The following is a 12,325-nucleotide window of genomic DNA, read 5'->3' on the forward strand; positions in this document are numbered from 1 at the left end:
GTTAATGATACAACTATAAGATTTCTATGGCTGTCAAATACTTTTTTAATTAATTAGAACTTTATATATATATATAAATTATATGTATAATTATATATATATATTCATCATACATATGTACACACACATATAATTTAAAACTTATACAAAACTATTTAGAAAACTATGGCCTCTTGGCCACCCCTGTCTCCAGGCAACCCTCCAATCTCTTCTTCCAGGCTCCACCTTCAATCACGCTGATCACTAGCCACCACCCCATCACTATTTCACCACCACTCTCAGTAAAAAGCAAGATCACAACACATCCCTTGCATCGCTGTGATAGGCCACGTTACTATGATCAACTAGTTATGTAACAGTGTGAGGAAAGAGACTAAGAGACAAGGAACTAAGGTGTGACAACAGGACTGAATATGAAAGTAGCTAAACAAAAGTACAAAACAAAGGATCTGCATACAAAATTTAGTAAAGTACTAAATATGAAAGTGAATACAAGGATTATCCCTCAACCCTACATTTCTCCTTAATATAAAATGAAGTATTTTATGTCTGAAGTAGTTTAGGCTTTAAGACTTAAAGACAATAAGGACCGGCATGTGGCACATTCCTTTAATCCTAGCACTCACTCAGGGAGGCTGAGGCAGTCAGATCTATGAGTTTGAGACCAGCCTGGTCTATAAAGCGAGTCCAGGACACCCGAGGCTACACAAAGAAACCCTGACTCAAAAATAAATAATTAAAATAAGGAGTATATAGAGCTACCTGCGCCAGGTCCTGGGTTTAATCCAGCACTCAAAACAGTGATAATAATCTTCAGTGACACAAAAATAACAGAACTATCAACAAAACCTGCCAAAATCAACTCTAAAGAAAACCTAGAACTTATGCAAATGCCTACAGCCCATCTGAAGCATATGTTTAAGTGAACACCTGAGTCTCAAAAAGAGCACGGGGCTTTCTGTCACTACTTGCTTTATTTCCAACCCCTTCTCCCTACAGCCAGAATAAACTTGAGAAATAAATGCTAACTGTGCCACCTGTGCACACAGCTGCGAGTGAAGCCAATCTGAAGCAGAGCAGAAGGACTATCTCCAGAAAAGAAGGTATATTGACATGAAGTAACATTGTCAGGTTTGTCTTTTTTTCTTTATTATGGTCATTATTGTTATGTATACAGGTGTTTTGACTGCATGTATGTCTGTGAACCTTGTATTATATACCTGTTGTACAAAGAGGCCAGAAGAGGGAATCAGATGCGCTGGAACTGGAGTTAGAGACAGCACTAAGCTGATAGGTAGGTGCTGGGAATTGAATGAGGACAAAGGCTATCAAGAAAACTACTTTAAATAGCCTGGAACTTGGACTTATAAGATATCAATCTGCTACTGTGAGTATGCACATGTTATAACTAAAGAATTAAAGAGTCACCAAACAGAGATGATCAGTAGAAATATAAATTAGAGAATTGGGGAGGTGGAGAGGGGAGACAGTTCAATAGTAGGGCACTTCCTCAGCATGCAAACAACCTTGGGTTTGATCCTAGGAGTGTGAAGGAAAAGGAACAGATTTTAAAGGAAAAGGGAAAAAATTTTAAAACGAGACAAATGGGAATCCTGAAGTTGAAAAGTACAAAAATTGAAATGGGGGAGGGATCATTAGAGGATCAATAGGAGAAAACTTAAACAGAAGAGAAAAAAGAATGAAAAATTGTTAAACAAAAAAGAAACTATGATATTACCAGAAATAGGAAAAAATACAGAATTCATCATTAGCATACACACCCCAACAGAAAACACTGAGTGAGAACCCTTCAGGCAGGTATCAAGGGCATTATACAGTACTTCAAATCCACATGAAGAAATAAGTACCACAAGATCACTGTGTTAGCAACTATAAAAACAGTATCAAGGAATTTTTGGTTGAACTCTTCCATCAACCTTCATAAGCAATCCAATGAAGCAGGTTTATAAAACTGTGTAGATGGCCTTCCAATGTATAAAAATTTGTGTGACAAGAGCATAGAAGAAAGAGGAAGGAGTAACTGCAGCCAGATTTTCATAAACCACTGACATTAAGCTGTTATGCATCTAGATATTACTTCAAATTTCCATGGAAACCACCAAAAAGATAACTAAAAGAGCAATAGAAAAAGGCAGTTAGAATGGTATACTGAACCCTGCCTACTGACCACAAAAGGCACCGCTGGAGAAATAAAGGAGTAAAGACAGCCCAGGACACCGAGAAACAATCACTGCACTGCACGTGATGAATTAAGACAAAGCAAAAGGTTGTCAGAGGAGATTTTGTAAAGCTAATAATCTAACTGCAGGCTGCCTACGAGAGTCAGATTTTAAAATGCAGACCAAAATAAAAAGATAAACAATAATACCATCTTTTCCATTCCAAATGTCCAAAAAGTGAGCTCAGTGTCTAAAACGGATTTCAGTAAGAAAAGGCAAGCCGACAAAAGAAGTCTCGTGGGCTCCTAGAGCAGGAATCCAAGCAAACCACCATGGATGCATTAGCACCTGGCCTCAAAGGGATGGGTACAGCAAGGGCAGCACAGCTAGTATAGCTACTTCTACACATACTATACACACAGATGTGTGCTGTATACATCAGCCTCCCCTTAGAAAACTTCCTCCTGAAAACAGTGAGGACATAAAAAGATGGAAAAGAGGCTGTGATACAGGCACTCAGATGTTAGGGACTTCAAAGTGACCCTCATCTGCACTGGAGCTCAAGGCCAGGGGGTCTACATGAGACCTACCTCAACCCCATAACCCAGACCAACCAAAAACTAAACTCCAGATTAAGGGTAGGAAGGACTACATCTGGGAAACTGCAGGATCTCACGGGCAGACCTCAGATCCTTCTCTGCCTTCCTTGCACAGTTACTTTCTTCCTACCCTGTCATACGTGTCAGGATCACTGGCCAAGGCATACTACCAGACAAGCTCCAACAAAGCAGAAACTCCACCAACCTTCGGATCTCAGCATCAGTGAAGCCCTCCACAAGGTCTTTGCGCACACTTCGGGGGCGCCCTCTGCGCTTTGGCTTTTTATCATCATCAGAGTCATCCGTTTCACTCTCGGAAGCAGAAGATCTCTGGGCTTGCCTCTTAGATTCAGTATCAGAATCACTGTCATTTGTCTGAGCCTGAAAAAGAATAAGGCAAAGCCTCACTTTAGCAGGTGTCAGGTCCAGGAACAAATAAGATCAGCCCATCTTATTTGTTAGCATTCAGACTTCCCAACATATCTGACAAGTTATTTTCCCTTAAACAAATGTCAGGTAATAGGGAAGAAAAACTGTCATACTTTTAGTGACTCTGCAATGATTAAGTGTACTGAGTTTAAAATATTTGGTTAATTTTTATACTATAAAATACATGATAGGCAGTATAAAATAGTAACTCCTCAAAAATTAATTACTTTTCTTGGTCTTTTTTTTTTCTTCTTCGTGAAATGAAGATAAAAGAATGATAGTCCCTTTGAGACAGGGTTTACACAAGCAATAAATGCAACAGGAAATGCAAATGCATTCAGAACTATGTATGGCATGTAGTAACAGCTTAACAAGTGGTGATGTTGATTTACTGTGACAGCAGACAAGCCTAATAGCTTCAAACAATAGTTAATAATTTTTTTTTTTCTTAGTTCAATAATACTGGGGGAAAACTCTATCAAATGGTGCTTGTGAAAGGCTGAGCAAGCTGTACAGCCTGTGGAAGTCCTATGTTAATCATGTAATCTTGTACTACTTAGACCCAGTACTGTGAGCATTTAAGGACAAAAAAAGATCTGGCACTCTGGACGTTGAGGACAAAGACAATGAGAACCAAACTGTCAGGACTCTTAGCAGTTTTAACCTCAAAGTCAAAAATACAAACTTCTGTAAACTCTGAAGTCATCTAGTCATTTCTCAGAAAGCCATCAGACCAAGTAAAAGTCCTAGGGTATGTTTATGAGCCCTGCACATGCTGCCTTCCATCTGCCCTGCATGGCTGTGTCAGGGCCTTCGTGCAAGGCCTCTCTCTTAACTATTCAATCTATATTTGCAGCCGCACAGGGCCCAAGGCATACTTTCCTCTCACTTCACCTTTTTAGTGGAACTACGAATTCGAGGCAGCATGTAAATCTCTTCTAACTCCTTCTGCCGTTCTTCCTCCTCCACTTTTTTCCTTTGCTCTTCTGGAATAATTTCATCCCAGTCCTTGTGAGGACGCTCTTCTAGTTCCTCTTCATCTTCCATCGTTGCAAAGTTGGCAACCTGAAAAGGAAAGGACAACCCCCATCTGACATTTCTCCACTTCTAAACAACATCTGCTAGGCATGGACTTAGTAAGGGTATGTAGACTACATGTGCTTAAATGTCCATTTTAATCTTAGGCAGAAACAAAAACAAACCTAGAAAACATACCATTTATTCCCTACCAAACATCTGCAGGTATCTGTAGTCAAATTGTAGGTATGCATCCCAAGAAATATAACTATCTAAGCCTACCAGTGGAGGGCTACAGCCAAACAGCAGCCAGCTCTGAACAGCCCTGGCCTGCCTGGGCAGAGCTTCCTTCCCAGTTTCATCTTGTTACACTCCTTCCTTCCTGGTCTAAGAGTCTGATGAAGCACAAAAACGCCTTTATACTTTACATCCTCAAAGCCATGTGGAGCTAACATGACTTTATTCAAATCAAAACTTTATGATGTGTAGCAAAAATTAACTCTTTAACTTCTAGCAAGAATATTTTGACTTTTACAACCAGATATTTTAAACGTCAAGAAGGAGAGCAAGAGATATAACTTCTGAGATTGTAAAGCGCAAACCATTTCACCATCTTGTCAATTATTTTTGTACAAACTAATTGTACTGCTTAAACTTAGTTTAGGTGTAGGTTTTTATGTTAATTTATTTATTTTGTCTGTGCAGGTGTTCACATACACACCACTGCAAAATGTTGTAACATTCGGCTCTCTGCCTCTACAATGTGCATTCCAGAAACTGCACTTATGTTGGCAGCAAGCACCTCCATGCCATGAGCTATCCCATAGACCTGTAGGTTTGATATTTTAAAGAAGTCAGATAAAAATGATAAAACAAACATAAACCTGAATGCATGTTGGTAGATCATGTGGCTAGAAATAAGCTTTTCCAAAGGCAATAGTGATGGGTCCAATAATCTGCCTGGAAAATGATGACAGCTGCACTTGGGTGTGACGTGAGAGACTGACAGCTTCGCTGGGCAGTGGTAGAACACACCTTTAATCCCAGAACTTGGGATTGACAATAATAATATAACATGAATAATGCAACAATACTTTAAACATAGCAAAGAATAGCGCAAGTGCTATTATTACTGAATAAAATGGTAATCTTACATTAAAAACAATTGCTGAGCCAGGCAGTGGTGACGCACACTTTTAATTCCAGCGCTCAGAGAGGCAGAGGCAGGTGAATCTCTGTGAATTCAAGGGTAACCTGGTCTACAAAGCGAGTCCAGGAGAGCCAAGGCTACACAGAGAAAGCCTGTCTCAAACAAACAAACAAACAAACAAACAAACAAACTATATATATGAGACCAAAAAAAAAAAAAAAAACCAACAACTTTGGAAGGGAACATCAACCAGTAATGTGCTGACTATGTTTCCGTAATTTAGAGCATGTGGAATTTTTTTTCTATCTAAATAACCATGTAAGAGTCTAATCAAAACGTCATAAAGTCATCTGTTTTAACTATGAAGAGAGCCACAGAGGTGGAATCAGGTTTAATGTTCGGACTCCTCAAAATCCATGTATTGTAGAATTAGAGCTACAGCTCAGTGGTAAAGTGCTTGCATAGTATTTATGAGATCCTGGGTTCAGACTCCTGTACAACTACCAACATAAAGGGATAAGTGCTGAAATCCTGATGCCAGTACCTGATAATACTAGGAAGGAGTCCTTGGAAGCTCATGATAATATGTTCCTGGCAGGATTAGTTGTCACCTTACAAAATGGATTCTAGATACAACATGAACTCTAGACAGCTCCCTGGCCTCCCTATGCCTTGGGAGAATAGAACAAGTGGGCAGCAGTAGGTAACTCAGATGACAGTCCTCAAAAAACTTCACCATGTCGGGACCATGATCTCAGAAGGCTGCAGGAATGTGAGAAATGAATTTCCATTGCTTGGATAAACCAGTCTATGAAACTTTGTTATAAGACAAGCCACAGTGATTTACCCTTTTCACACTGTCCTCTGTATCCCAGAATGAATTCTGGGAATTCTATTCCAAGAGTTCTCTCTTTCCCCAGCTGCTTCCTTATTCTTTCATTAAGACAATTTCCACTTTGCCAACCATGGAGCACACACAACAGAGCACTGCAAACAGGCAAAATCTACCAGTTCCTCATCAACACTAAGTGGCCTACTATCCCCAATATCACAGCAACCTTTAACTTTCTCTTGCTTCTTTAACCTGCAGGGAATCAGCCATACCCTCACTTGCATTTTGGAAACATCCGCTATTTTGATTTCTCTGTGCCCTCCAGATCAATCTCCCACTCTAGGATTGCCAAGTGATCCAATTTCGCCAACATCAAGTATTGCTGGAGAAAATCATGTGATCCTGTTGAATGGTTCCACAGGAAAGACACCAACTAGATTTAAATGACTCCCTATCAATTCGTCCCCACAAGCACAGTCTAACCTACGGCTTCCTCTTATCAGAACTCAAGTCACAAACTGAATTCTCAAACCTTTCCTCCTTGTCACTGAGGTGATTAATTTCTTTATCCTCCCAACCAAATTCTCAAGCTATGCTTTAGATTACATTGCATCCTGCTCCTCTGGGGCAATGAGACATCAGATATTCTTCCTTGTTTCTTAGGACACTTCAGGATCTCCCTATCCTCAAGTTCTTCCAGCAACCTGGAGACACAGTAACATCTTTCTAAAACCCTTACTTTATTTGGTCCTTCTGTCTGTTCTAATAACTACCTGTCCTCAATGGTGCCACCTCCTCTTCTCCTGGTGCCCACTTTCTATGTTTAGCCATGATCCCATTAATTCTGTTTTATCAGACAACACTGACAACTCCTTATATCTCCCTTTAGGAAGAAAGGAGACACAGGGGAAGGAACAGGAGAAAAGGGAAAGAGAATGAAGAAGAAAAAGCAAGAGAGAAAACAAAACAAAACAAAAAAACAGTATCAAAAGCATCTCCCTCCAAAAAGAAACTTAAGCCAAGTAGCAGTGGCACACGCCTTTAATACCAGCACTTGGGAGATCTCTAAAAGTGATCTCTGAGAGTTCAAGGCCAGCCTGGTCTACACAACGAGTTCGAGAACAGCCAAGGATATACAGAAAACTCCTGGGTGGGGGTGAGGAGGTCCTCACAAATGTCACCTACAATTCCCATGCTTTGACTTCTCGTTGGTACCCAATGCTATGAATATCTCCCATATCCCTCCATACTTCTGGTGTTTTGCTTATCCCGTTGGCAACATACTCTCAGTGTTCTTCATCAAATTCTGTTCTTCTGCACCTGACTCAAGGAAGGATGGTTCACCTCAGTGTTTACCCTCATGGTGATACTGAAGTCTACATTCCTAGCATCCTCACTCAGAATAACATTGAACATGAGTTAATTCAGGTAAAGGGACAAAATACCAAGCCTAGTACAAAAGAAAGTGCTCAGGACAAAAGGAGTTACTACTTAATACAAGTGTTGAGTACTATCCCAAGAACTTCCTACCTTAAACTGTGAGAGAAGCTCATCTGTGGCACTAGTTGACACTTCATTCTCTCTGGTTTCAGCTAAGCGCAAAATCTCATCTATATCCATTTCCTGAAGAAACAAAAGTGACAAAGGCTTAGTGAAAAAGCAACAGTCTCAGTATTTACCACTAGGTGTATATCAGACATCTTTCCTATGGCATTTTATTCACTCTGACAGCCTCAGCCTACGTCTTTCACACCCAACACTTCCCATTAGTATTTATTCAAACAATGCTGCAAAATTCAGGGAATTCTAAGAAAGTAAACTTCGGAGAAATACAGAATCCATCAGTGTCTTATACAATCCTCTTTAGTGTAGTAAGAGCTTTGACTATGGCAAGAAAATAAATAATAATAATAATGATAATTACTTCTTTATAAAAATCTCTAACAGAGAATCTACTTCCTAAAAAACTTAGGTACTTATAAAATATCCTTAAAATTTTGTTTTTCTACTATTGTACCTCTACTGTAAAAGTGATGGGTTATACAAGTACATTCTCTTTTAAGTGTATCATATACTTCGAAAATATTCATTCGTGATTCCCGCTTTTGAACCAGCTGGCTTACCTTTCTCTCTTCCAAAATACACTTCCTTTGACTGTCAAGTCATATATGAGACATCTGACATACATCATATATATGTACGGCCATATATATTTACACAAGCAAGCATAGATACAAATACATAAAATCAAAGTTCCACATGGAGGCAGGAACATGTGATACTTGTTTTTCTGAATCTGGCTCATTTCACCTGATAAGTTCCAGATCCCCCAATTTTCCTACAAATGACATAATTTCAAATGTGTATAGACATGACAGCGTTTCGTTACCTATGCGACTATCAATGGACACCCAGACTGATTATGTAACTTGGAATTATTAGTGCTACAGTAAGCATGGACATGCAGGCATCCCTATGCCACCTTACTTATGGTTCCTTTGAGTATAGTTCCAGGAGTGGTACAGCTGGATCATATGAAAGTTCTGTTTTTAATTTTGAGAACCTTCATGCTGATTCCCATAGTGGCTACAAAAGTAAATCCCCACGCTCCAAACTGATTACCTGAGGCTCTGATTCCTCGCCTTCAATTTCTTTGAAGAGATCCTCGGCTCCAAATTTCAAGATAGCGGTCAGCTCTTCTTTATTAAAGGGATTTGAGCTGTAGGATTAAAATATAGAAGGAGTTGGTGGGATGGCTCAGCAGGTAAAGGCCTCTTGCCACCAAGCCTGAGACTACCTGCATTCAATCCCCAAGACTCACATGGTGGAAGAAGAAAACAAGCTGTCCTCTACTTCTACATTCAGAGGCACAAGTGTAACCCTCAATTTCCTCACAAATAAAAAAATATATATATATAAATATAAAATTTTAAAAAAGGCTAGAAACATATTTCTATCTCAGTGGGCAAGAGCCTTTGCTGCTCTTCCAGAAGACCTGGGTTGGCTCCCAGGATGCATATAGTAACACACAGGTACCTATAACTCCGGTTACAAGTTACAGTGCTTTCTTCTGACATCTGCTAGAGCCAGGCACACATATATACATGAAAACAAAACACTTACATGCATAAAAACTATATAAATATTTAAAATATTTTTAGAAAAGAGTATCAATTATACACTCTGGACCTGGACTTCTGTGTATATACCCTTCACGTAAGGGGACAAATGACCAAAAGTTAATTCTGCCCCAAGAACAAGATTCCTCAAATTCCTCATTTTTAACCAGAGTTTGTGATAAATCTAGAAACTCAGTTACTGTCCTGTTGGTTCACCTACAACATGTTTATCAGCAAAGATGGTTAACAGCACATACTTTTCTGTCCTTTGTCTCAGAAAGTCACCTCATCTTCACCAACACGGTTCTTCCTCCTCACCTCTTGTCCAAAATAGCCAAACATCTTCTTCTTGAACAGAAAATAATCTCAAAACTTCTACTTAGGAAGAATAATTTGACCCCATCTTAAATACACTGTAGCATAATCCAAAGCTGGTCAGAGTATAAACTCAACACCGCTCCTGGTGTCCTTTCACTATTAACAATCCGAAGGCACAACAACCCACACACATATACTTTCACTAACAGTAGAAGCACAGTAGCCAGTTCTGTCTGATGGAGTCATGGCTGAAAAGACAAAGGTGACTCTGTGCTGTACTAAGAACCAACTAACAACATGGCCTACACTTCCACTGCTATCATGTCACATGAGGAGCCAGAAGGAAAGACAAAAGACCAGAGCAAAAGAAAGAGGGAATATATGTGGGGGTGGGAGGAAGAGTGGGGGCATTAGGCACAAAACAAAGCAGCACCAACCTAGCAGCACCAAGTGGACTGACACTGCCTGAGGTAAAACCTGCCAGACTTTATCAAATGCTGGTGGAAACAATCTAACTAAGTCTCTGTCTCCCCATATTTCTGGTACTTACTTGGATCTTCCTGAGTTGTTTTCAAGAACTGTCCTGCCAGTGGTGTCCATGCGCTGAATCACCAGATGGTCCAACACCATCTTCTTTTTGGCCCGTTCTATGATCTCCTCTTCCACAGTCCCCTTTGTAACCAAGCGGTAAATATTCACCTGTAAGAAAAGGAAATGTTATGTTTACTCCTATCTAAAGCACAAATTACTTCTGTCAAAAATCAAGAGGGAGAAAGAAAGTCATTTTGTTCTCTTGTACCACATATGACTACACCTGGCCAGTCTTAGTAGGTAAACAGGTGGGTACAAAATATATGCTATCTGTAGCAGGCTACATTCTTAAGGAAAGTGCTTCTAAAGATATCAACCCTTGTTCTTGACAAACATCTTCCCAACAATAACTGGACTCATTGATTTTACAAAAACTGTACTGCTAGTCATATGAAATTGTGACTAGTGACATGAAATTGTGAAGCAGTCTTTGAGATCCACAGATAAAACAAAACCTAAAAAACAAGCCTGTGGTTTCCAGCATGCTACAGATTACACTTTCAGGGAGAATCAGACTAATTCTGATTAATACTAATACTAGACTAGTTAGACATGCTCTTAACACAGCAAAGGCTCAGCTCTAAATCTGCTCCTTACACATCTTTTCTGGCAAATGCATGGAAAGTCACTCATGATATACTTTTCAAGTAGAAGTCGGTTAAGAGTCTGTCCTGGGACTCACCCAAGGCCCAAAGACATCTCTTTTCTAAGCAGGTTATAAAGAGAAGGCAAAACAGTAAGGAAATAAGGATTTTCCAAACAGTCTGACGAGGAAGACTAAACCTCTGCCTGCAGTCCCAAACTGATTTCTACAACCTCTCCCCACTGACCTGCTTCTTCTGACCAATTCTGTGTGCTCGGGCTTGTGCCTGCAAGTCATTCTGGGGGTTCCAGTCTGAGTCAAAGATGACGACTGTGTCCGCTGAAGCCAAATTGATTCCCAGGCCACCAGCCCGTGTGGAGAGCAGGAAGCAGAAGTCCTGTACACAATGCAATATACTACTTTATGCAGTGGCCTTCTCAGAGACACTCTCACAGTCCAATAAGCCCTCACACCTGGAAACCCCTGCAGGTGTGAAGAAAAGTGAGATATGATGGACAAACTTTATGAAGACTAAAAGGAGCTGGAGGACTTGAGACATGGGAAATTTCCATTGGATTAAGAGGAAGTGTCAGTGCAGGGAACAAAGGAGTAAAGCAGACTCTGGCAAGGCAGCAGGAACAAGGAATTTATGCCCCAGCTAACACTAGTGTATGCAACAAGTTACCCAAAAGCACCACAGAAACTCAGTCTTGGTGGAACCTGTTTCAGCAAGCGACCCAGATGTATGTTTTCTCGAGAAAGGGAGACTGTACCATGTAAGGTAGCTAGCATACACAGACACACTTCACTGTGTGTATGCCCACCCACTCATTAGACTGAAGAGGAAAACAGCACACTACACGGCTGAGAAACACAGCAACCTCCATCACCACAGACCATGCCGAAGAAAAAGCAGAGTGGGTTTGAGGAATCACTGTGTGTGCCAAAGACCAGGTACTAATGTCTTCTAGTCTCCATAGCATTAAGAGACTGGACAGGTATGGTTTACCAGCCGTATCTATCTAGGTGAGTATTCAGGAAAACATGTGGGCAGAGGGAAAGTAAACTGTATACAGCCAGGTTTTAAAAAGCTTTAAAAAAATCACTATTTTCAGATGAGCATCTGATCATCTATATCAAAGGCTGAAACTTCTATTTTTTGTACATTTTTTTTTAGTGTGTGTGTATGTGTGTATGTATGTATGTATGCTGAGCCATTTCATCAGTATCCAAAAGTTGATGGCTTTTACGTACAAAACTACAACTCAAAAGCTGTTCTCGGGGCTGAAGTGATGGCTCAGTGGTTAAGAGCACTGTCTGTTCTTCCAGAGCTCCTATGTTCAATCCTAGCAACTACTTGATCACTCACAACCATCTATACTGGGATCTGATGCCCTCTTCTGGCATGAAGGTATGCATGCAGATAAAACACTCATCTATGTAAAATAAATAATAAAATTTTTAAAGAAAAAAAAGAGCTGGTCTGAGATCAAGTATGGTGGCATAT

The 12,325-nt window shown here is 40.1% G+C and overlaps 1 protein-coding gene across 1 annotated transcript in view; it reads right to left on the bottom strand.

Annotated features, from left to right (window-relative positions):
- Window positions 1–12,325, bottom strand: part of Chd2 (chromodomain helicase DNA binding protein 2) — a 115,534-nt gene that overhangs the window by 38,769 nt on the left and 64,440 nt on the right. Inside the window, exons 21-26 of the mRNA XM_055623046.1 lie at window positions 11,066–11,215; window positions 10,195–10,343; window positions 8,830–8,926; window positions 7,738–7,830; window positions 4,103–4,273; window positions 2,985–3,160 (exon numbers count right to left, since the gene is read on the bottom strand). Of these exons, the coding sequence (XP_055479021.1) occupies window positions 2,985–3,160; window positions 4,103–4,273; window positions 7,738–7,830; window positions 8,830–8,926; window positions 10,195–10,343; window positions 11,066–11,215 (836 nt within the window). The remainder of the gene's footprint in view (window positions 1–2,984; window positions 3,161–4,102; window positions 4,274–7,737; window positions 7,831–8,829; window positions 8,927–10,194; window positions 10,344–11,065; window positions 11,216–12,325) is intronic.

This window comes from Psammomys obesus, unplaced genomic scaffold, assembly GCF_907164565.1.
Source record: "Psammomys obesus unplaced genomic scaffold, mPsaObe1.curated_primary_1811, whole genome shotgun sequence".
In the NCBI taxonomy this organism is placed as follows: domain Eukaryota; kingdom Metazoa; phylum Chordata; class Mammalia; order Rodentia; family Muridae; genus Psammomys; species Psammomys obesus.